Source organism: Haliotis asinina, chromosome 10 (genome assembly GCF_037392515.1).
Source record: "Haliotis asinina isolate JCU_RB_2024 chromosome 10, JCU_Hal_asi_v2, whole genome shotgun sequence".
Taxonomy (NCBI): domain Eukaryota; kingdom Metazoa; phylum Mollusca; class Gastropoda; order Lepetellida; family Haliotidae; genus Haliotis; species Haliotis asinina.
Window position 1 is genome coordinate 13,595,974 of NC_090289.1, and position 27,665 is coordinate 13,623,638.

The 27,665-nt window shown below is 39.6% G+C and overlaps 1 protein-coding gene across 1 annotated transcript; it reads left to right on the forward strand.

The window, feature by feature from the left end:
• The first annotated feature begins 8,277 nt into the window (after window positions 1-8,277).
• LOC137299166 (fibrinogen-like protein 1) lies at window positions 8,278-18,099 on the forward strand. Its single transcript, XM_067831719.1, has 3 exons — window positions 8,278-8,571; window positions 16,172-16,274; window positions 17,426-18,099. Exons 1-3 carry the CDS (start codon window positions 8,278-8,280, stop codon window positions 18,097-18,099), a joined length of 1,071 nt encoding a protein of 356 aa, XP_067687820.1.
• Window positions 18,100-27,665: the final 9,566 nt, after the last annotated feature.

The window sequence follows — 27,665 nt, forward strand, 5'->3', positions numbered from 1 at the left end:
GGTATATTCTTATCACGACACTGCCTTCATCTTCATGATGCTTCAGACATTGTACAGTAAGAAATGCCATGTACTTGAAGTGATACCCTTAGTCTCCTATCATGTCGTGTCACACGATGATATGCGTTGAATATGAATCCGATGCATTACTTACTAGAAAACGTCCCGCCATATTTACAAGCTATAAATAGTATTGATTAACCGATCGTCTTATGTACACATTATGAATGAAACAGTGTTCGTAAATAGAACAAGCAGTTCGTGTTGAAAGCGTGTCGAAATCAAAGCGTAACCTCTGCTACCATCTTTGAAGTGGTGATTTACTGTACTTAATGGTTGGTGAAGTGTTACATTGATTCGAGGGTGCGTCTGCTTGAGTACCCTGAAACAGCCTATATCAAAATAGGAATAACCATAAAGTCAGTGACATCCTGTGTAGAAATACCTCAACGAAACACCGTCACTGTTTCTGTGTATTGATGTTCTGCTTGATTTACTGAAAAGGTTTCTTATCGAACGGAGCTCTGAAGCCTAGAGGTTGTTGTGTAAAACGTGTTGTTAAGTGCCGTTCTTCCGTGCGCCTTCTTGTGGCTGTGATGATCGATAACTAATATGTGACATACCATTTGGGGTTCTGCAGATACATTGCGTCAGGTATATACAAGTAAGCTGGGTAAAGCATATGATACAAATACATTATCCCATTCGGTCTTCGTCATGTTGGTAATGGCAGGTTAGAATTCAAGTCTTTTAAGCCGCTAAATTGCCATAATATATCCACCCTTTCACATGCTTGAGGAAAGTGAAATCATGTGAAGATGGTCTTATAGTAATCATAAACGTCTACACCATTCTCTATTTTTACAGCGTGCGAAATAGTTTTAAAAAGATGTTATCATGTTCAATTATTTTTTTCGAAATGAAAACGCAAATGATGACAATAAACAAGCGGTTCCTGGTTCAATGAACAAACGACAGTCAACCTGTGAAGAAAATTGTATTTTGGCCTGCTTGAAGAAACGAACTGTTGAGTGCTGTGAACAGATTTAAATGTTTGGGATATCTACAATGACACAATAATACAACAAATATCAAGTACGTAAATATACTGAGGGAAAAGAATTAAGGGATCGCATGAAAGCACAAGTGTTCCCTTATATATTTCCAGGTTTCTTCAGAGGCTGTGCGGTACCAAGCTTGTAAACATACCTTGGGGGAAAAAGGGACCTGTCTTTTCACATGATCAGTTAGTTTTTCCCCTCAGTATATTTAAGAAGGTAGAATGATCGTGTATGAAGATTCACACTAGCATTCATGATGGAAAGGATTTTATAAAGTTGAGGTATTGTGGGAAATATATATTTTATATACTAACAGTGTGCTGAACCATTGTGTAGAATCATTGTGTAATTTATTTCATGCCGATCCCCAGCCAGGATGAAAGCAAGTGCCACTATTTGCTAAAACCCTAATCAAGGGCAGCATCTTACGATTACCCATATGAGACATCGGTGAAAAACCAAATGCAAAATGTGTTTCTTCGGTAGAGATCACTATGGTATGAACAACAGTTAGATATGCCAAACATTTAATTCTGTTCGCAACACTCAACAGTTCGTTTCTTCAAGGAGGCCAAAATACAATTTTCTTCACAGGTTGACTGTCGTTTGTTCATTGAACCAGGTCATTTCGAAAAAAATAATTGAACATGATAACACCTTTTTAAACGATTTCGCACGCTGTTAAAACAGAGAATGGTGTAGACGTTTATGATTACTATAGTCTGGTTCATAATTATTGAGAATTTTTCTTCTTACTTTGAGCTATCCTAACACCTCAACTGATTCACCGATACTTAAAACTAAGTAATGGTATAAGGGAGGTAACTCATCTTGGCCTACTGAGTATAGTACAATTAGAGTTACCTCCCCTGAATTTGTAGCAGACGTCATTTTCCTCAGCACTGTCAACAATGTCTGCTGAAGATAAAAGAAGGTTGATTTTTGAGTTGTGTAATCAAGGAATTGATGATGTAAATACATTGGCAGAGAGAACAGGAACTCCTCTTTCTACTGTGTATAGGATTAGGAAGAATTTTAAAGAGGGAAAGGATTTTGGGCACCAGAAAGGAGCAGGGAGACCCAGAAAATTGGACTTCTCAGATCGCGTCCGGCTGGGAATTTTAGCGTCTAAAAAGCAAAGGGCAAGCATCTCCAACATCAGGTATGAAATGATAGAAAGGGGATGAACAGTTGTATCAAAATCTACAGTTAGAAGAAATTTTATTGATCTTGGATGGGAGAAAAAGACTGGAATTCCTTCTCCTCTCATGAAACAAGAACATAAAGACAGGCGTGTTGAGTGGTGTTTGGCACATGAAAACTTTGACTGGGAAAATGTGATTTTTACTGATGAAAGCTCAATATGGGTATATCCCGATAATGTGAAAATATGGACAAAGTCTGCGTCAGCACCGTTGTATCGACGACCTAAATACAGCCCAAAGTTTCATCTATGGGGAGGGATATCCTTATTAGGAACGACCCCGCTGTGTGTGTTTGAGGGAAATCTGACAAGTCAACGCTACACTAACATATTAGATAATTTTCTCCTTCCAAGTGCACATGTGTTTTATGGAAATGACTGGATTTTGCAGCTAGATAATGATCCTAAACACACCGCAAAACATGCCAAGCAGTGGTTTCAGGAGAAAAATGTGACTGCATTACCATTTCCTGCATATAGTCCTGACTTAAATCCCATTGAGAACATTTGGGGGATGATGAAGGAATGTGTGAATCCAAAGGGGTTGACAAAAATTGAAGACATGAAGAGAGAGGTGGTCCGATACTGGGACAGCATAACTCACGAGACACTAACCTCTCTGATAGGAAGTATGCCTACCCGTCTTAGACTGTGCCGTGAAGCTCAAGGAGACTTGATAAAATATTAAATTGTTACCTACACAACATGAAAAGGTCAGTTCACTTTCACAATACATTCAATTTTATCTGATTTGTTCTCGTTTAATAATATGAAATGCTTTAGCTATTCTCAATAATTTTGAACCATACTGTATATGACCATCTTCACATGATTTCACTTTCCTCAGCAAACTGGTTTCAGGTATGCGCATCGACATATGACGGTACATGAAATGGCATTATGATGACTTGTTAACAGTACTGAAGTGTCTACAGACGATTACGGAGGCAACAATGTCTTTGCAAGTATCTGCAACTCCAAAACAAGTGTTATAAGAACACACAACTGTCAAAGGACACATCTAAATACCGTGTGTGTCTTCCTTGAGCAGCCATGCAAGCCCGGAGTCAGCATTGGTAAGGACAACCTGAACCGATTTCGAAGATGTATGACGACGATGTACCGATCTTGCCCCTATGACGGCACACGAGGCGTTCCTGCACGTGGCCTTGGACACTTCCTGGTGCCCACTGACATTGCTGCAGCCTCGAAACTGTCGTCTGGTGGACGTGAAAGTGATTAACAACATCGCTCTGTGTTTGATCAGCATGTAGCATTTCAATCGCTTGGTTCCTTTGGGTGTTGGTCAACCGTGGTATCGTGAATACGAATGATAGCCACTTCTCAACGTGTGGTTTTACGGCAGCTAAGTGTGCACATTACTCGTACATCATGGTTTTCTGTTTATCCAACTGCATAGTCATCACAGATGCTCTTGGGTGCATTTAAGATGTCAGGTCCCAGTGAATTGAAAACGTGGGATTCGAACGTAGACACCAGAGCTGTGCATTTCCTAACCATATGTTTTCACCATATTGTAGTTTTGGAAACAGCAACATCTCTAAAATGGGTTTATTGTAGAAAGTCCAATGAACGCCTCTCGGTATATTAAATATTATTCACAAAAAGTAAGGAACTTCAAATTTCAAATATACGATTGAAACAATTGGAAGATACATCGGAGTCAGTCAATGTTGAGATGATGATAATGAGTCTTTTGAGAGTGCACTTCCTTATGACTTTAGTGGTTTGTACAACAATCGCTCTTGAGAGATGATCGGTGTATGATGTGAAATTTGCATGCGTACGATTTTCATTTTCAAACAAACAAATCGGCTCGAAACAAACACTTACAACTGTATCGTGAAAAATAATGGTCAAAATTAATGGTCTACAAAAATTAACCGTCAAAAGTAAGTATGACAACCATGCCCGTGTATCTAGCTACTGCGTTGTGCACTGATGTAAGGAAACAGACATTTGTCACGGCTCTACAAAGCATTGATTATGGGAGGAATAGCCATTATAAACTGTGTTTGTATTATTGAATGTTTTAGCTGATTGCCAAGACACGTATTGTGCAGCTCTATCCGAAATCAATATCATTTTGAGAAGATGGCTCTTGTTTTATGTAGAGGGGTATTGTAACATTATTTTATTAATATGTTAACCTGTTAACATCAAGTACATAAAATATATACTAGATAAGAAACATGGATGGAATCCTTTAATGTTCTTTGAGTAAAAAAACAATTCAGCATAACAAATGAGTTATCAGATGTGAACAGAAACAGTTTCCATGACGGTCACCCTTTTGACTGGAAGGCCGGGCGGGACAACTTATGAATGGCCAGTCCTAACTTGACACACAGAAGGGAGCAAGCTACAAAGACATAATTATTTTATATCACTGGAAAGATCTCGAGGAGATGAACACGAAAAGTTCATGTGCCAGTGGGTTCACGTTTTCATAAGCTCACAAATTCGCTCTAAAAATGCCTTTCTGCAGAAATTTCTGGCAGAATTTTTTTTCTGCAGAAATTTATGGCAGAAATGTTTTTCCTGCAGACATTTCTGGCAGAATTTTTTTTATTTCGCTACCAGAATTATCTAATTGAATATAATTAGACTATAATTTATGGCACTCCTCCGTCGTAGCTTCATGTTTATTCCAAGTAATAAGCACTCAGCGTGATCAACTGATCTGATATTTTTGTTTCGCTACCAGAATTATCTTAGTTGAATAATATTAAACACCATCGTTATATAATTTAATATAGACTTTCTTTAAATGATATTGTTTTGCCATGTTTAAAGCCAATTAGTATCAGACAACCGAGTATTTCACAGTGTGAATTTGACCGTATTTCATCATAGTTTTTACAATTTAAAAGGCTTATGCATTATTCCCATCCGTTTCATTATAATACAGTTGTAACTTCTTAGTGGATTCACGTCGTGCAAGATTAAACCTACTTTGTTTTTGTATGCGATATGGGTTGAAGGCGAATAGAGACGAAACCGGACATATACTAGATATACACAATAATAACAATGTAAGACATGTGAGCCATAATTTTAATTCATCAACATGCTCGACAAGACCAGCGTACCAGATGAGATGATAATCAATACCTATGCGACATTGCATCAGTGTTCAATGTGACAATGCCCGCGAAAATGTAATTGCCTCGTTGAAACAATGATTTATGCCGAAGTGCACACTGAGTTTTCACACCTGCTAATCGGTGGTTTGTGAGGCTGTCTCTGTAAGCGGTCATCGTTCCGGTTCGGTTGTCCCTGAGCGGACACCGCGGTTAATATTTGCGCAATCCAGAGAGCGGCCACTTGGGGAATACACCGAAACAATGCCAGTTGGTGCTGCATGGACAATAGACGTCAATCCAGTACGTTTTGTCGGTTCAAGGTCACAAGCAACACAAAACAGTTCTTTGCGGATTCTGATTCCGTTCGGTAACAAATTATCAAAAATGAAAATTAAACTGCCACGAAATGGGAGTTGAAACGTTTCCCCAGCGCTGGGGGGAAAAGTGGTTTCACCACCCATAGCACATGTGCAGTGACTAGCTTGAACCGGGAAGCCAACTCGTATAAACACAACATGTGATGTATGCAAGGATTATCGTTGCTGTCGAAGTGGGAGAACAAGGGATGTTTCTTGTGGTTACAAGCATCTTGGGTCGGCATTAATAACAATACACTGGTACAATACCTGCATATTTGCAACCCATGTTTTCAAAAAATGCATAGTATTAGAAATGCTAATTTCACTGTTCAGCCTGAAAACTGAAATGTTTTAAATCATGTGTATGGAAGCATAGAAAATATATTGATTATGACCAGCAGTCTCTGTCACAGACAAAACTCGATGTCTGGTTTTTGAAACTTGTCTCTCTGCTTGGCTGCTAATGACAATATACAATACTCAACTTCAATCACTGACCAACTTAACACCTATCAGGCTATACACCATAAACAGACTACATTGGTTTATGGCTCGTGCACCTAGGGTCTGTCTCTGTCACATTATGTAATTACACAGACAGGCAGGTGCGATTCCTCTACACATGACATGTTATTACGTCTGTGGGTTGCAAACAAACTGCCTCCATTTTTCCCGACTGACTGGACCGGACGCAACTGGGTGTAAACTCAGATTGTCAGTTTCAAGTTCTGCACGTACAAAACCATTTCAATATATAATATTTATGGATAACAACTTCTTCTATTGTATATGTTTAGATGTGGATGGATGAATCATAATGATTGGAACATTTTCAAACAGTTTAACACTGTATTTTGTAAGAATCCACATTTATACAATTTAACATTTCAACCACTGGCCTTTGTTACGAAAACATGCTAATCAACTTATCTCACTAGCTTCTCTCATGATGAGATGATAATTAACTCACTGGGGTCTTGGTGAAAAAAGATAGCAATAACAAATATAAACGGGATATTGTACCATGTTCTTGAAAGGGATTTTGTACAAAGGAGTTTTTCCTATGGGAATTTGTCCGTCCCCGAATGAGACGGCTGACAGTAACGTGTTACTCCGCAGGTCTTTTTAAACATCACCTATGTAATGACAACTTAATCCTCGGTTCACAACTCAAGCACGCTGCAGGGCTTTTATTAGTTTTTTTATTTATTTTGCAACTTACGTTAAGAATGTAAGAGCTGCATACGTGGTATCAGGTTTTATTAACAACTTCGTTTTAAGTGCATATAGCAACGTTTCTGTGTAGGTTCTTACACCATGTTTAAGCTAACAGTGACAACAATCAAGTGATTACAATTATTGAATGCTGTGACAAACATCTTGTACTTGAATAACAAAGAGTAAATAATTGGTGCAGGCCAGGTGGGAACTAAGAAAAACAAACAGCGCAGTCATGAAGCAAATAATCAGGAGGCATTAAGAACTAAAAACAGTAGTAAACGAACGGGTGCTGAGGAAAAAAATTCTGCCAGAAATTTCTGCAGAAATGCATTTTTAGAGTTTGTGAGCTTATTAACACGTGAACACACTAGCACACGAACTTTTCGTGTTCATCTCCTCGAGATCTTTCCAATGGTATAAAATATATGTCTTTGTAGCTTGCTCCCTTCTGTGTGTCAAGTTAGGATTCGCGGGTCATTCCCAAGTTGTCCCGCCCGGCCTTCTGGTATATCAGGAGCACTGTACTTTGAGCCGAACCCTCAACAGACATGTCTAAACTAAACTTGTAATTCTCGTTCACTCAGCCGATGTTAATTAACCCTATCCATTTGGAATTCAGATTAGCTTCGCCCGACACGGTGTATGGGCATTAACTTACCTGTGAAATTGTCTCGATGAACTTTTACTTCCTACTTTGAAGATGGTAAAAGGTGAACACAACAAGGTCTTCATCTGAATACTAAACAAAGAAAACATACCATTTAACCATTAACATGTTGTTTTAAAGAATTCATACTCAAGTTTAAATCATCGGTTTGTATTATTCCAAACTACACTGTTTCGTTCATGGCAGAGATATATTTATAGCATCTACGTTATAAGATTAATTGTATATGTGGTAAAACACAACAATTTAAATTTACAATGTAACAGACATTAGATTCGAATATGGTTTAGAACACACTTTCAATACACTAGAACTGTACTAGTATATAGTCAACTGAATGTCTATGGCATACCTCTAAATGAGGCGCACTCATGTCAGATGGACCACCTCTCTTTGATCGTCAGTCACATCAGTCGATCAGCGATCAATGAATCGTTCCCACGAAGGCAGGACATCGATCTGGTCACGCAGCCAATGTTTCCTCTTCTCATAAACAATATTCTACTTCTTAGATCTCTAAAATACAGCTTGTGCTGATTTATTACAACTATTCTCATTGCACAAGGTCATCGGCAGAGGTGTTACCGAACCTTCATCATTCCAGATGACAGCACATTAGGATATTTACATACATTCCAAGTGTTCATGATAGTGAGAAATGGGTGTCAAAAGTGATATAGCCCTGATTCTTCTTGTAATAGACTATGTTGTATCTCTAAACTTCAAGGGTTTCAAAATAGTGGAGTCATGTCTTGATCCAGACACTTTCAATGGTGGACCTATAGGACGAATTGAGGACAAAAGGAGTGTTTCATCATGTGCTGTTCTATGCAGCATTACAGAAAACTGTCGCTCCTTCACATTTCGACGCTCCTCTTCAACATGCTTCCTCCATGGCAAATACATCACTGACTGGCCTTGTGACCAAACAGGCGACCTGCACTACAATGATGTAAGTATCGGGGGTTCAGTTTGAAAGAAGGTAGGAAACTATATATGGTTAGTTAGTTGTTGTTGAACGCCGCACCTAGCAATATTCCAGCTACATGTACATGTAATTAATCGAGTCTGGACTAGACAATTCAATGATCAACAGCATGAGCAGCGAAACACAAAATTGGTATACGATAAACATATGAACCAAGTTAGCGAGCTTGACCACCCGATCCGTTATTCGCTTCTTACGACAAGCATGTGTTTCCGAAGACCAGTTGTACCTCGGATCTTCACGGATCTTCCCAAAAGAAAGTAATCCTCAATGCTTTTCTTGTACACTGACGTAACATTTATAGCAACCAGATTGTGAGATCGTCAATAGTAGCTGATAGTGCCACAGAAAGATAAGACAGAAGCTTGCATCATCCTTGTCAGAAGAATATATGACAGCGATTTTTCACTGAGAGAGTTTCTTCATCACCTGTATCATAAGGACTTATCTTTTGACCTTTCTGATGTACCAGCAGTTTGTTTGTTTATCGTTTTTGTAGTAAATGTAGGATTCGCTCACCAGTCCATGAACAGACGATGGTATTTCGATATTGATTCATACTATTGAGATTGGTTAGGAAGTTGATGTGTACTGAAGAATATTGCAGATTTTGTTGTCAGTGTTAATTGAAATATAGAATATTCACGACTGATTTCAACAATCTGTAATGTGACCAAGACTATTAAAGCAGGGGAGACTTTTGGGACGAGTCCACAATATCTATAAAATGGCCAAACCATATGAGCCCTGAGTAGCTCCAAAAAGCCTAGTTCATGACTCTTGTTCATTGCCTTGTACCGATTCATGGGAAAGGCTTTTGGAATAAACCCAAGGGCAAATCTGTCCTTAGACAGCCGGGTGTCTTTAACAAGTCCCTGATACCAAGCAGCAATTGCTTTCGGCTTTTACTTGAAACCATCTACTGTTTGTCCCCATCTTAGGTTTCCAGGCCTAAACACTGCAATTCAACGTTGGCTCACAACTACAAAGAACCATTCTTATAACCAGCTCCAAAGAGATGTCATGTTGATCACTGGTCAGGAACAGCTGACAACAACGCCAGTGTTCAGGAATTCTGTCCCTGTTGTCTAAGACAATAACGACATGGTTACTTGACTACAATTGGAAAACAGCCTCTCGTGCTGTGCACTTGCCACATTCCGCGCATCACCAAATCCTCCCTTTATCACCAAACAACGGTGCAAAGTGTATTTTCGCACCGGTTCTACCAATCACTAGCTGGCCACCACTAGAATATCCTTATCACTCTCGCGACAATGCTACCTGCTGACACAAGCAATTTCTAGATTTGCTACAGGATCAAATCAAACTAAACAACGGTGCAAAGTGTATTTTCGCACCGGTTCTACCAATCACTAGCTGGCCACCACTAGAATATCCTTATCACTCTCGCGACAATGCTACCTGCTGACACAAGCAATTTCTAGATTTGCTACAGGATCAAATCAAACTAAACAAGGTGAGAAAGAAATTTCGAAGTCAGTAAGATCTCGCATCTGCCAACAGTGAAGTGATATACACAGATCTGGTTGCAGAGCATCCACAACGATACACATGGGATTGTATGAGATACTCCCTATGCAACTGCAGGGTCGGTCTTTGGGGCAAGGTTTGAGAAACACTAGATATTGCTTGAAGCTCACACCTGTGAGTTCACCCATGCCGCTCCGAAAAGGCGGTTACAATAGCATCAGGAAAGCTATCTGTCAAAAGTAAAACGACACCAGTCAGATCTTGGCTAAGCACTACAATGAGCTAAATAACAATAACAATTGTTTCAGCAGACCGTCCTAGTAGAGGCCGCCATCCACTTCTTCTTTGATTGGCATTTCTAGAGTCAGATAAGGACAAACTTTATGTTACCTATTTGGCGACGATTCAAGAAACTATACTGAGTCAAAAGAGAAACGTCACATTCTTTCTTCAGGGCACTATAATGGAACAAGGGATGTTAAGATGGTTAAATTGCTATTATTTCATTGCTGAGGCCTGTGTGATGTACTCCATACACTGACAGTACCAATATCAGTTCCATTAGGCTACACCGCCGTTCCCAAACATGTGTATACAGTATGTCAAGTTACAATATGGATGTCGAGAATGAAGACTGGCAGCCCGCAACCGATTTCGAATGGTCTGTGAGGACAGTCGACCTCTAAGCATCTCAGCCCTGGTTCGTGTAGCCGGCAGAAATCTGTCATGTAGGTGACGTAGGACGATTAGACGGTCTCCTGCTCGTGATGTCACATGTGGACGACCCGACCTTGGGCAATCAGAAGTGGTGCCAATTTGTTGTAGACGACATCGCAAGTCATACACAGTACGACGGCTGCATCCATTGCTCTTGCTCAATAACTGATCCTCCCGCTTGCAACATGCCAACTGCACGTTCACGATGCACATTTGACAATCGTGGCATTTAAAGTACCGTTAGAACTATAGTTTAAAAGTGTTTTTTTTTCAATTCTTGAGACCAATGCAAACACGTGCAAATGAAGAAAACTTCGATGCAAAGGTCACGTGATCGACTGCACGTGCAAAACTTGTTATTCCACTAACGCCATTTGCACGACGAATGGATGGGTTTGAGTGGGTTTTGCTAACGTGTTTTTAGAGTCGAAAGATAGGGTTCCCATTTCTGATACATACATGTATCATCAGAGAAAAAATATTTATTATTTTTAAAAATTACATTTTGTGAAGTTTCTTTTTTGACTCGGTATATATCGAATCATCGACCCATCTGAATAAAGAAGTTGTTCATTCATCAACGACCTCACGTTAGGAATACTGTGTTCGAACCACCGATACAGGTTCCAGCCAGGAACCCTTACAGCCCCAACCACCTCCGACACAGGTTACAGCCTGCTTGCTTACAGCCCCAAGCATCTACGAAAAACGTTCAGGCCTGCAACCCGTACGGTCCGTACCATACATTCACATGGCATTCAGGGGTGTATTGCGAGGGGAACTGTTTGGTGACATCCAGTGTAGCAGACACTTGTGGTGGGAAACATTTGAGTAAGGCTCATGCCTTTGTAAACAATCTGAAGGCAGAACTCTTGGCGTACACGTGAACGTTACATCAGGTCCAAATACAGTGCGTATCACTGTTCCCTACATAATCTAATACATGTATTCAGATTGTCTGATGATATTGTCTCTAAACCATAATCTAATTAAACACGGCTATCATATCTTGATAGATCAGTTTTGATTCTAGCGACAGCGAGACTATATTATCTAGAGTTGAGTCCCTTGGTCATTCGCGGGGATCCACTGATAACGGTATAGCGCTACTCATGACCCTTAATTCGGCCTTATCACACCATCGAGGCAAACGTCCACGACCGTTGTCTTCTCAGAGATTCTTTTCCTTTAATAAATAAGACATTTAAAAAGGCGATTTACGTAGCTTGCAGCATGAAGAATCTCTGCACTTATGCATGTCAGACATCATTCATATTTAAGATCTCGTTTCAAGTTTTAACGAAATCAGTTAATGCACTATCATGTCAGAGTATTCTCTCACGTGATACTCACGTGGTACTCTGCTGTGTATACAAGAAAATGTCGAATGAAATACATCACATTTGATGGCAGCAGATTTTATTGTTGACATAACGATCTCATCACAGACATATTGTTGTTCAAATTAACATCAGGTGTTATTTCATATGAATTATATTTACAAACTAATCATCTGAGTTCCCGCTGACGTGAATTCGAAACTGAAAGGGAATCGCATTATTAAGCAGTAAATAGAAAAGGTCTCTTGGCCGTTGTGTACAATAATGTATTGTAGTTGTGTATATGTAATCCGGAACGATTATTTTATGAATGTGAATTATTAAAGGCTCTGTGTGGGACGTTGCAATGCCGTAAAGCGATTGCGCGCGCTCACACGTACACACACTTCCCATACCTCACCTCCCTGTGTGACACCTAATTTTCTATCATAATCAATGGGGTTTTGTGCAGGAAGCAGGGGCGGTGGGGTAGTCTAGTGGTTAAATCGTTCGCTCGTCACGCCAAAGACCCGGGTTCGATTTCCCAGATGAGTACAATGCTTGAAGACATTTTCTGGTGTCCCTCGGAGTGATATTGCTGGAATATTGCTTAAAGTGACATGACATACTCATTCATTGTTAGATGTCTTTGCAAGAAACAAGACGGGTTTGGTCTGACATGTATAGAGGCCAAGCTTTCTTAAGATATCTCTATTATCATGGAATATGAGAATCTTGTGAAGGAAAGATACTTCAGGGAAAATGTAAAGACGTGTTTTATCACAAGGTCGCTGTGTAAGAATGAAAGGGTCCTACTTATGTCGTCGAGTGTAATTCAATACGGGCACGCACGGGCTGCTATCATTCAATACAAAAGTTATTTCTGTTCAAAATGTAGTGAATCTTGGAATAAATGTTGCTATCCGGAGGATTCAAAGTACACTTTCTTTTGAATATTTTAACGTTTGGCCCTGTTTTGATGACGCTCATAAATTCTCTTAAAATACACTATCATGCTGAAATTATGAAACAATGCACATGGAAATAAGTATCGCAACATTGCAATTTTAATTGGATAAATATGCTATCTCTAACGTGAGTAAGGGAACTTATCCAAACCTCACTTCAACTTCTGTCTAGATGAATTGACCTCAAGGACTCATTGAAGTTTAAACGCAAAAAGAACTTATGACGTAAGGATGGCGGTCATTTTCAAGATTCTCACATAAAATCCTCGGGAGATGACATAAGTATCAACTACTGAGCACAATCTCAATATCTTGTGCTAACTCCACCAACTGCAATGACATCCCCGGCATTCAGCCATTAAATTTGTCGCTGTGGGCTTGTTCCAATTCATTCAAACATTCTATACATGGTTGTCACTCTGGCGTATTCCATGACCTTCTTTGTTCCAAACATGCTCTATGTAACCTTTGAAAGGTCGCTGTGCTCTGTACACGGTCGATTTTAGGGGATTGTGGACATTATGATTTGACAAACGACTACGTGGAAACCACTCTTGAAGAACGGATGAAGTTTTATGGTTCTGAGTCCTCCGTAGTCGACACGAACGATTGCGGTCCCTAACGTCATGCGTTTACGGATGTTTCCTGGCCAATCGGCTGATAGTTGATGATAATAGCCCTCAACAAGACTGCAGCATTCCGCATACCAATAACCTGCTATTTGTTATCAGTTGTCATCAACAAAATCAACAGATATTCCGAGTTGTCAAGGGGCGGTGGGGTAGCCTTGTGGTTAAACCGTTAGCTCGTCACGCGGAAGACTTGTTTTCGATTCCTCAAATGGGCACAATGTGTGTAGCGGATTCCTCGCCGTGAAATTGCTGGAATATTGCTAAAAGCGCCCTAAAACTTACTCTACATTGTTCAGCTGAAAGAACTTAATCTTTATTGGAAAACGGAAACACGTATTGCGCGTGATGCTGTTTCCTCGTAGTATGTGCGTAAATAGAATCAATGCGCCCATTGTGAAATTAATCATACAAATAAACTTTATAATGATATGTATAAATTTCAAGTGTTACGATACTTTTTTAAACGTGTACATGTTTCATCTATTCCAACCACGGTGACATGATGTTATGTCCAGTTCTATAGGTTATAGCGTTAGGTGTTTGTATTTATGATGACAATATTTCAATAACACTAAGAACAGCAACTAATATTACTGTTGACGCCATATAAAGGTGAGCTACAGGAATGTATCGCAGTGCTCTCTACAGGCTATAACAGGATGCTTTAAACCTATTGAACTACAGAGTATGATTTCAAGTGGGATATCAGGAATGATTAGAGCTGTTAACAGGTAACTCCCCGCTAAAGGTTATTTCAGAGACATATTCGATTATGTTTAAGAGTGCCAACAGATACGTATTGACCCAATTGCAACTACATTACCCATTGATGTTCTCTGTCAAACACATAATGATAACGCTAATGCACCGTATCCGTCATTTTCCTAGAGTTTACTGAAACACATACAACCCAGATTTACAATGCGACTTTTAACATACCACTACTGTATAGTCCGTGTATGATACGAATACCTTGAAGATCAATTTAAGTAAAAGCAATTTTCGTGTTTGGGTGTCTTTATATAACGATTTATCTACTTTTATCATGACAGTTCAGATTTCGAGATCAATACTATCCGCAAACTGGAATATCATTCATGTAAATCTATACCCTGATTTTTTAATCACAGATCACCATTAATGATATACTTTCCCGTGTACCTGCTTATTGCATTACACCTAGTGAATTCACTCATGGACGTTATTATATTGTATTGATCGAAAACTATGTGGCAACCTAATCCCATTTGTGGACTCCAGAAGGGCCATTAACACTTCATACATTTCGATGTCTTGGACATTCCTCACGTGTAGAATATGGCAAGAGAACCTTCCCGCTTGCACAAATGTATCGTACTCTCAAAGTGTTAAACACGTGCTGTGGATTCTTGCCCGTGGAACATGTACTCTGTCATGAAAGTGTAGTTGCACAAGTGACGTATGTTACTCAATACAATAATGTCGAACAAAAGGGTCTGATTACGCATTTACTCTCTCAACGACCCTTGGGTGTTTGTGTTATTCAAGATTCATCATGCGACATGAACAGTTCAGGCGATCTATTTCCACAAGGGGCGTAGCTACCATTACGAAAAAGGTCCGGGGCTTACACGCTGTTATATTTGAGCAAGCTCTAGATACCATCTAAATAGAAAGCTTTCCAACCTATTAGATTGACACAAAAAAATGGTTTGATATGCGCCTGCTCAATAGTTACTGTAGCAACTTGTAGTGCCATTGTTAAGCTTGGACAAGTCGGCCTTGGGATTTCGTTTAACCCGTTGCAAGATGTTCAACCTTAATGATGATACAAGATTACCATTCGAAGCCCGAATTCATTTCCCTATTCGAACATTCATTACTTCACCAACCTGAATAAGGATGAAACAAACTTACCATTGGAAACTCGAATTCATTCTCATATTCGAACATTCAATACATGATTCTGAACATGCCACTAAGTTCGGGCGCTTTTCTCCTTATGTTTTTTCTTCATGGTTTGGATCAATCATCTTCACCCCGTCCTCGTGTTCTTTAACGGGGTGGCGGATGCAATCGACTTGAATCACCGTTTGAGCTTTCCTCCTGTACCGAGTTGACAAGTTGTTTTAAATTATTTTGTTCTGTTGTTTAACCCGCATTCGATATGGCGGGGCTCGGAAAGTGATCAAGGCCGGGCCAAACAATCTCGTGATACACATCATGGGTTATTATTTAACTGAAAGCATGTTCAAAGAGCAAAAATCACTTGCTTGATAACTTCGTTTGTACCTACACCAAAACGTCGCACTCATTGTAATAAAGAAGTTGACTATCCATAGAACTTGGGTTTCCTTCACCTTACAACTTCTGAAATGCCTCTCAAAGAAATGTTCAAAGAGTGTTTATACTGACGGTCTAACAATATATTCACTCGTGTTTCACATTGTTTCAGATATACAACCCTTGTCAACATGGTGGCGATTATAATGCCGGCACAGACATCTGTGTGTGCTATAATGGTTACCTTGGAAACAGGTGCGAGAGGTTGATGACAGGTGAGCATTGAAACTAAACATGATACGGCCATTTAGCATCGGGGTGGCAGCGGTATCTGCAAAGTGATACCGCTGCTGACAAACGAATATTCACCTGCGGAATTCAGCTACAGAGATCAGCAATATTTAGTCACGTTGATCATATTTAATACCTATGTATGGTTAAGAGATTTTCCACCGACGTACACGGTTGAGCTCGTAGGCCCCAGAAATACGCTAGCGTCTTAAGGCCCACAAGCATTGGTTAATGAAGACCAATTCTAACCCGGATCTTCGCGGGTACTTGGGATGACGGACCAAAGTGATACAGGTCTAGGAACTTTTAGCTGACAAACCAATGGTTACGAACAAGGAATCGAACCTACGAATATATTATTTAGGTGCTAATTTCTGTTAAGAGATGTTTTGGTCTTCCGGCCAACGCAATCCAATATGAACCTGACTCCTCTAGAGCACAATGTCTGTGGAAGCGAGCAATTGTCATCCGTGTTGCTATGGCCTGTAAACATGGACTGCCACAATGCAAATATCTGATTTGTCCTAAGGGTTTCATGTAGTAAGGAAAATGAGAAGAAAAACGAGAGAAGTAATTATTATGTTTTGAAACAAACCTTTGAAAATGGCATATTTTATTTATATTACGTGTCAGGGTCTTGAAAGCCCTCGGTACAAAAAGCAATGTTGGAGACTGATTGTCAACCTTCAAAACAGTAATGGAACTTGAGCGTGGGGGTGCGGCACCAGTGTTATACACCCAGTGAAAACGACTGGTACGTCTTTATAGCTATGCGCATGGTGCACGAAATCTGCACCATTCCAACCTCATTTACATTCTAAGATGTATTATTCATCTAGAGATCAACAGCAGCATGAGCATCTATCTACGCAGCTGGGGTACGATGACATGTGCCAACCAAGTCAGCGAGTCTGACATCTCAATCCCGATAGTCGTCTCTTAGGACAAGCATGGTTTACTGAACATCAATTCTAACCCGTACCTTCACGGCTTAGAGACGACGAATGAGTTTTGGGTTGTTGTGACTTGTTGTGATTTGTTACGTGAGACCGTTCTTGCAAATCGTAACCTATAGTCAACATACATACCTTTATGTTTCAGTTTCTGCTGAATCTCACTATTTGACCTGTTTCAGATTGTTCCGACGGCGTCAGTTATTACAACGGCAAGCATGATAAATACCTTGTGCAGCCAAGCCTCGCTCCACAACCATTCACTGTATTTTGCGAAATGCATTTTGGGGGCAGAACCATGATTCTCAAACAAGAGGATGATAGTGAGAGCTTCAATCGTTCCTGGCAGGACTACAAGCAAGGTTTCGGGAACGTACTGGGTAGTCACTGGCTTGGCAATGACTATATCCACTATATATCTAGCAGCAGGAAGCATTCACTGTTGGTTGAGATCGTCACGACTTCTGGATATAACCAGTATTACATGGAGGACTTTACTGTCGGAGATGAAGCTAGCAAGTACCGGCTGTCATTCGGCAATCATTTTACACACAACATATTTCAACATTCTTTGGAAGACTGTCTTGGACCCTTGAATAGCTCCCCATTCAGCACCCCGGATCATGACAATGACAACAGTGCTCGGAACTGCGCTCAGGACTTTCAGTCGGGCTGGTGGTTTAAAGACTGCTCCACCTGCAATCCCACCGGCGTGTATGAGTCATCACCCGTTGGTGGACAAGCTGGAGCAGGTGACAGTACCCTACATTGGACCCCTGGGCAGGGTCTGGGATCTAAGTCACCGAGAAAGATGATCTTGTATCTGGTCTACGACGACCCACACACGTGGGGATAAGCCAGCAGAATCGAAATGGTAACGAATTTAACCATACAAGATCAGATCACTAAATAATACATGTAACCATACTTGGAACTAACCGTGTCATCGGAGGCCCGTGTGACCAACGTGTGATATGTACGTATCAAATTGTCTGGACATTTGGAGGAAAATGGACCAGTGTGGCAAAGGTGTGTGAACATGTCCATCGTTTTCACATATTTATAGATATGAAATAATTGAAATAATTGAAAATGTTTCCTTTATTTTGTACTCTCAAAAATGGTCCGTCATGGGTAAATGGTTATTTCCGTGTTGTCACTAATAATAGCATTTATCATAATGGTTTGGTAGTATATGACTGCATTATATTGCCAGTAATGGGTCGTTAACAAACAGAATTAGGTTATTTGAGAGATGTCGCGAAGCTTTTTTTTACGGCAGACATTTCAAGTTTCCTTTGGGGCTGAGTGTCTGATTACACAGTGGCACAGAATTGAATTAACACCAGGTTTTGAAGGTTTTACCTTAACGTATGCTTATGGATACGCATACACACACACACACACACACACACACACACACACACACACACACACACATACATACATACATACATACATACATACATACATACATACATACAAGTACGTATATACATATATATACGTATGTATGTTGTCCTAAAATAGGATATTTCCTGACTGGGGAATTTGTCAGCTGTATATCGCCATATGAATGCCACAAGTGTTGTTTCAATCTATCGCAATTTCAGTCCGATGAATTCTCGAAATATAATAAACAATGAAAATTGATCATAGTCAAAACATCAGATTAACTCTGTGAGGTAATTTGCAGACTTTAAGGCCCCAAAATGAAAAAAAAGTGGTTTAACAAACTGTCATTAAAATATTAACACAGTTCATAATTTGTTACGTGCAGAGAAAGTGACTGCTAGGTGTGCGAGTGATAATGAAGTCGGCACAGTGAGATTAATCAAACAATAGCTTTCTCGGCACTTCCGAACATCTAGTTGTCCCTTTCTCTGCGATGCTGCCTCCTAACGAAAAGCTTACGGAGTTGGTCTGATGTTTTGATTATGATCAGCGTTTTACTTAGCATTTTAAGTCTATTAGTTTTCGACTTAGTATGCAATTATTCGGTCCGCCTTTGAGCTAAAAGGACTGCAGTGGAATGCAATTGTCTTTCCTCCATTCACTCACGATCTTATTTATGACAATGATGCGAATGTATACGTATGTAGTATGGCTGACAATTTCACGTATGTGTTTCCTCTTAATGTCCTGTTTGGACCTTGGGATGCGGAGAGCTTGGCAAGTGTTATTCTTGTCATAATGTGGTTGAAGTAGTTTAGCTAAACCATTCTAGGCCTCTGTTCCTTTAGAGATTTATGAAACCCTCAAGGACCATTTTACTCTTTAAAACGTGTTCAGAGAGGATAAATGTGGTTATCTCTGATGACCATGACCATTAACAATTCAATATGACTTTAGATATTGGAACAAAGTGTTTTGTGGTTAATATGTAATGAAAGTAACCACATTTTTAGGCGAGAGGAATATTTTAAGTGTCATGTGATCAGAAGGATATTATAGTCAAATGACAGATTCCGTTTATAGCATGTACATGCACAACGCAATAAAAGACATTAGCCTCACATGTCTTTGTTCACTCAAAAAAACGACATTGCAGTAAAGCTGTTTTAGACTTATCTGAAAAAAACCTCATTGTTCATTCCTGTGCTAGTCTCTCCTCAGTAAAGTCCTTCTTTTGCGTTTCCTGTCTCCCTCCCCTGAAACTGTAGTTATTTTACACCTTCGTATATCAGCTACACAAAATGTAGACATAAATGTAAAAAAGCATTTTATCTGCTTTCTTCAGTACTTTAATTGGGATATTGAAGCCTCTGAGCCGCACATGACATTGACGACGTGTAATTCACATGAAACCTTCTCGTAATTTAAATACATTAATTTTGCTTTATACTCCTGAAATGGGGTTTGCGGAAAGCCGTCATAATGTTTCATTATGACGCGTTTGTACGTCATATGTGTTGTTCTATTTAAGACACTATTTAACACCGGTATTATTATAGGATATTTATGTAGCGCACATACATACGCAACTCTTACATGTCAGTGCGCTCGTTTTTCCCTTTATTTCACTGCCAAACACATGCGTCTTTGGGAGGCATTTTAGCAAGAAAACCAGGTTGTATGGATAGTCAACTTCTTCTTTATTGCAACGAGTGAGACGTTTTGGTGCAGGTACTAACACCGTTATCAAGCAAGCAGTCATCAATACCGACATCGAAACGCCACAATCATTGCACTACAGGACTATCCATAGAATTTGGTTTTCCTGTCACGTTTTGCACTGACGAATTACCTTGATTGCAAATCTGAGGATTCACTTATGTGTGAAACAGTGCAAACCTTTTTAACACAATAAAGACAGATTTCTAATTTTCATATTTGTTGTGTTCATTCTGCTCAAAGATGGCATAGTCTATATCACTGCAGTTCTTGAATGATAAATGACGTCTTTTAGCTGATATGGCGAGTCTATCTGTATGTGTTATTTCCAAAGCGGTGTCAGGACTCATCAGTAAGGATCCGATCGCGACAATGTTGGCTCGAATCCCAGATTGGTTTGCTCACATTCGTAAGTGGATGATTTTGTTTTGTGATTCGGTTGCATCATGCCTTCATTACCTGTGCATTGCGTTAAATGAGGCAATAAAAATACTTTAGATGCACTACTTATATCAGCGCAATTTAAATTAGGGTATCCACTATGATCGTGCAACAACTGCGTTTCACCCAAACCGACTTTTATATTGGATTTAGGTATAAAAACTCTTCTCTGAACTCACATTTGTGGAATATATCTCTTCCAGCTTTCATTTTGTGATGGACTTGTTTCTGAGGGTTTTTTCTGGATTTTACTGAAACTTTTTTAATCACACTTCTATACTTCATCCTTGTCCATGCTCATATCATGAGGTTAAGCTGGTACAGAGAAGAGTAAATGATAGCCTAGAACCGCCAACGTATGGACCATAATGTAAAGATTGTGTAACACGTCTAATACCATCACATTTCGTGTCGCATTAGTTATGGGCGATGTAATGAAAGTTTTATATAGTTGGGACGAACAGTTTTTCGTCATTGAGGACCCGTGAAGACCCGGGTTAGAATTGGTCTTCAGTAATCCATGTCGTAAGGGGCGACTGGCGGGATCGGGCGGTCAGGCTCGATGGCTTGGTTGAGACATGTCATCGCATCCCAACTGCGTAGACTGATGCTCATGTTATTGATCACCGGATTGTCTGGTCCAGACGTAAGTTATGTACAACGTGAACCCCCACGCCAATCCCCTGCGTGTCATCTACAAAATAGAAGTCGACAACCCACCACCCAGGGTACATGGGTACATTAGTGACCTTCCCAGGGTACATTAGTTACTATCCCAGGTTGACACAGGTCATGGTATCCCACATCGATGCTCATGTATAGTTGATTATCTGGTCTATACTCGATTGTGTACAGACCCCACAATATAGCTGGAGTATTACTGAATGCGGCGTAAAACTAAACTCACTCACTCAAAATAGTTCACTTACTGATATTGACAGTATTGTGCATAAAATTCAACGTATATCTTGGAAGTTTTTCCATCTCCCTAGACGTACAGATATGTTGTTCATATCAAACCTATGCTTTGAATCCAAGGGCAAGTGTGAACTTTGGCTTAAAAAAGTTTAATCACTATGAAATAAATAACCGCTGTTATGATAGAAATTCTCCAATAAGTGCGTCATCTGATGCAAAACCTAATTTTCAGTCAGAAAATATGGGTTTTTATCCTCTGTATAATACAAAAAAAACTAATTCATTCACATGTACCCTAGGTCGTTAATTAATTACGTGTTTAAATTGTGCAATATTTTATTGATCATTCACAATCCTCATGTCTATATTTTTCGTATCTTAAAGCTACAGAAATAATAAGGTGTAATATCGCTAGGGGATATAAAGATGTGTGTGCAATAAACATAAAGGAAGATAACATTTTGAAGTTGCTGAATGGCATTGACGAAAATTGATTCTAATGAATACATCTGATTGTTGACTAACGTCGGAAGGGCTCGCTACCAGCCATGCTAAATCGTTGAACGCTGTTTCGTCTGTTGATGGTGTGTCGCTGCCGTTGATGTCGCCGTCACGAATCTGTTCTGGGGATGGATCTGCCGAATGGATCGGTCCTCGGCAGCTGGTAGCGGTTAATCGACTTGATGATTTCACTTTTCTTATGTTGTTTTACGGTGTAAGCTGACACAATAGTTGTAAGCTGATCTTTGGCTTCGCTGCTGACCAACACTGGAACTGTTATTGGTTGTATCTGATTATCACGTGACCTGCTTTACCTCACGTACCAATACAAGTACGCTTTGTCATTGCCTGACTGGGGGTAGGCGTCGTCCACTTGCATATTCTCAGAAAGCATTAATTTTGTATCTGAATCATTATGTGCTTGCTCCCGTCAATGTTAACATTGCTTCACGTACTTATGTCAAGAAATATGTTTCACATTTCCTTAAACTTGTGCATGGTTTTGTGAGGGTAAACACAGGATATGACTTTTGGTGTTCTAAATATTGACCCGAATTTTACAATACCATTTCAAACTGATTCGTTCTGCCCTGTACATAAAACACGGCATAGCTTTTCACAAGGTAAAGTGACATCACATATACATATCACGTGAATTTTCATACAATTTGATGACGTATTTTAAGCATACAACGCGCATCCCGAAATCTGGTAAATCTCTACATGGGGCGGATGGAGGATGAGGAAGATTTTTTGTGGGCAGTAGTTCCAATAGAGCAGAAGGAAAAGTTACTTGCGAGGTGCTATCGAAACGTTTTGAGTCTAAAATACTTCACTGCTGAGCGATGAACAGCAGTACGGGTACTGAGTCCCATCGGGTAATCGCCCTTGAGGACCAAACACTTTATGACTGCTCTGTACCCAAGCTTATCCAATTCTGCCGTTTCAAAATGGCGGTGGTTAGATGTCACAGCGACATGCGACTATATTATGTTTGTGAGAATGACACATACCATTCATCAATGTCATGTTGTTATTTCTATCATGCACTTATCAGAAGTATTTTAGGCGCAAAACGTTTTGATAGCCCTTCGTACATACCGAAACATAACTCTCATTAACCAATTCAGACACTGACCTACTTTTCAGCCGATCCGAATTTTCTCGTGTGCAAATGAAAACTGACACCACAAACAACTCTGGTTAAACTGAATTCCAATTCCTTGTTTCGAAAGAAACTGGTATTTATAAATGAATTTTTATTTTAACCTTTAATAACACCGTCTTTCTATACTTTATGTGGAGATTCAGGCAGCATACATCAAATATAGACTCACAGACATCCCCTGTTTAGCGTCGTCGTAAAATCATTAACAATGCATTTGGCTTACTGGTTAAACCTGCTATGTGTTCTTTGCGCTTATTCAGCGTATTTCTGTAAAGCCAGCCAAACTTTTCTAGCAGCAGAGCCTCGTTTTGAGTCACACTGCGAACAAACCTTCGCAGTTTCAACCGCTATCTTTATTGACACTTTCAAGTTCAGTTGTAACGGCGGCTTAGCTGATTGGCTGATTGTGATGCGAGCCAGTAAAGGGAGGTAATAAATGTTTTTTGACCGACCCGTAGATGCATCCAGGGTATAGTGGAGACTTATCGGAACCTATACCCTGGAGATATCGAGGATGCGTTGTGGCGTGCTCCATGTGCACCATACGGAGGCGATCGTTGTGATAACAATAGCATTCGGGATGGTTCGGGTGCAAACCTTTGAGTGGGTAAAAGTTCAAATGGTATGTGCGAATGTCCACTTTGGCGATTTGGTAACTGTGTTCTGATTGGTCAGTCTCAAAGGTTACCTGACGTGACCTCCAACTAGGTTTTGTTAGACCCACTGATAGCCAGTGTACGTTTGTAACACAACGAACCTTAGATAAATGGGTTTTTTTTCGGATTTGACTTAATCATCTCATTAACGTTTCATTTGTATGGTGTTTATTGTTGCCAGTGGAAGGTTGCTTGACTGAAGTACCAGTTTATTTCTTTCACTAGCCTCTGTGTCGCACTGACTTTGTACACTGCTCATGCAAGACGCCTCTAGTAATTATTTAGAGTGATCATGTACTGTTAAATTGAAACAATGTATTTCAGAAATACAATTATTTTTAATTGTATCCTTGACTGGTGCGAACTGGGAATCGATATTAAAGTTGCAGAGGACGTTGAGAAGAAGCTATGACGTATTTTCACTCATGATTACCCTCCTATACGCCATAAGGCAGGGAATAAAATATACAGGTGTGTGTGGTGTATCTGTGTTTGTTGGGGGTGGGGTTGTGGATGGGGGCGGGTGTGATCAGGAGACCTTCCTGCTGCTTTATATTTTACTACATGTGGTACCAATCGCGTATCAAATGAACACTGTCACCGGTCTGTTAAGCCAGTAGTTGCTCCCCCTTGCTCTAGACCTTAAAAGCACCAAACCAACCAAACTCACAATCAACCATAATTACACATTGACAAAGGTTTGTAAATCCGGGCTAGAGTTGGTCTCCAGAAACCTATGCTTGTCGTAAGAAGCGATTAATGTAATCAGTGGTCAGACTCGCACTCTTGGCTGACACATGTCATCGTATCCTAATTACGTTGATCAATGCTCATGTTGTTGATCACAGGACTGTCTGGTCTTGACTTGAGTATTTACAGACAGCTGCAATATAGCTGTAATAGCGCTGAGCGTGACATGAAACAACAAAACAAACCAGTATAATGTTTTCTTTGTTTACTTCAACCAAGCAAATATCACCTGTTCAATGTAAGTGAGACAATGTTGGAGAGATCAGAATACTAGTATATGACTATGTAGACTGTCTCACAGTCCCTGAACCACATTATTTCCCCTACGGTCCAGCATTCAGTGAAGTGCTAAGGCTCTAAATTCAGCAAGTCCACATTTCCGTAGCCACAACGCAGATGCTTTTAGTCTCTGAATCTCTGATATCCCTGGGTCTCCTTTTCAAATAAAATGGTTTTGTTTTATTATAGATAAGGCGCATTCCATGAAGTAGTGCTGTAACAGATAGGGGAATGTAAAACCACGCTCACTAACGTGCATGGAATGTTGGAGGCGTCATAAACACAAAAGAACACGTTACCAGCGGTAAATGATAGTGGAATAACGAGGCATCGAACTATAGAGTTTAGTAATTGACTTCCGTTGACAAAATGCGGAGTGCAAACTACAGGAAGTACCAGATTTATCAATTATCGACCCCTTAAATAAGCAAACTTGATCTAGGTTTCAAGTTTCTCGTCTGTTATTAAAACAGACTGACATTACTTGTGCTTGTTTTCAATTCATATAGACACTGCATTCATCTGAGAAATGACTTCAGATGACACAGTTCAAGGAGAGAAAAAATCTGTTGCAATAGTAGACTGAAGTTCAATAGTGTGTCACAGTAGTGTGTTGCAACAGACCATCGCTATCGCCATAGTTGTTTCCTCCTCAGTAGTCACTCGCCCCCATCCACCTAGCAAATGACACTAACTGTAGAGTACAGAAAAACGGGTACAACTTAAACAGCCTTGTTATGCATCACAGTACATTTACACACTTGGGTACCACATAATTTTAAAACACTGAATAATTCAAGACACAATTTCAAGCTGCAATTTCAGTCTCCTAATCATATTGTGCTCAGACGTTTTATGTGCAGGTTCCATCTATCAAAAGTCATATAAACATAACTAGAACTAGAATATTATTTCAGTACACATTTATAGATCTATAATGTGTGCTTATTTAAGTTCGATCATAAAATGTTAGGTTTGTTTGAACCATATTAGCAAAGCATAAACATGGTAAGCATAGTTTGTAAGTACAAAATGTCTTGAAGTTACTTTTCAAGAATTTACAAACAACCTTGGATTCACCTTTTCATCCTTGCGTTGAGAAAACTGACAACCAGGGTGTCATCAAATTATATAGGTATTAGATATCATTATGATATCTGGTGGGATTATTGTATTGATAAAACACCTTCTAGTCAATAGGTATGTAAAAAAATCATTGACTCCCTTGAATGCTATATGTACGGTTTTTGATATGTCATTGTTTAGAACTGATAAAGATGTGTTATTTGCGAGTGACTATATACATCCTTATGATTCAACGTGATATCATACGAAACGAGCTAAATGTGCCATGTCAATGTTGAAAGACTCACTTCTTGATATTTTGCAAGACTTACTTCTTGATATTTTGCAAGACTCACTTCTTGATATTTTGCAAGAATGTGGTGATATGTATTTGTTCATTGGTGGTGACTTCTTAGATGATGATTGTTCATGTGATAAAATACTAAACAAAACAGTGACACAACTACAGAATTCATGCTCCGCTTTTGATCTGTCTGTTTATAATGGTCGTTGTGGCACTGACTCGGGTACCGGTGACTTTACTTTCATTGGTGCCTCTGGGGCAAGTGTCATTGACTATGTTGTGTCGTCGGGAGAGCTTCTTTCACTCTCTCGACGTTTTGACATTGTAACTAGGTCAGAGTCCGACCACCTTCCCCTCGTATGTGCATTGCAGTCAAGAGACAATATGCTGGCCGACTCTGAGTCTCACGATGCACGTGAACCTTGTGACTACCGGTATGTCTGGGACGTAACCAAACGGGACTTATTTCGGGACAATTAAATTTTACTTTCTGATGATTGTTTGGATATGTTTGATACCTTTTCAGAATTAATACACTGAGATGTTGACAAAGCAGTCACGGTGTTTACTGATGTCATCTGTAATGCTGCAAACGGTATGAAACGATTATATAGTAATGCTAGGAAAACGTCGTAGGTCTGGTTTGATAAAGAATGTGAATATTATAGCTGTGAGAGAAATCGGATGTTATCGGTGTATAGGCCTCACAAGGATCCAATCTCTTTGCAGAAGTATATAAAGGCCAGAAATAAGTATACATCAGTGTTGAGAGATAACAAGCGTAGCCATAATGTGAGCTTATGTAACATTTTGTTAGATAATCTACATAATAATAAAACGTTTTGGTCTTTTTTTAAAAGAATTTCACAAAGTACATCACATCAACCAAATATATCCATAACACAGTGGTATAATCATTTTATGAATATATTTAACACCGAGGATGATGTAATTAACGATGAAAGTTTAGATTTCGATATTGATGAAGGTTTTCATAGCATGACTCAGTTCATCCTCGACTCCAATAACTGAAGACGAAGTTAAAGAAGCAGTCAATGGTTTGAAATGTAATAAATCTGCACGTGCGGACAAATTAATTGCGGATTTTTTCCATAGTTCCCTTGGTTTGTTAATGCCTTACCTGGTACTATTATTCAATACTGTATTTGACTCTGCATATTTCCCTGAAGCATGGTCAGTGGAATCATTGTTTCCTTACACAAAAA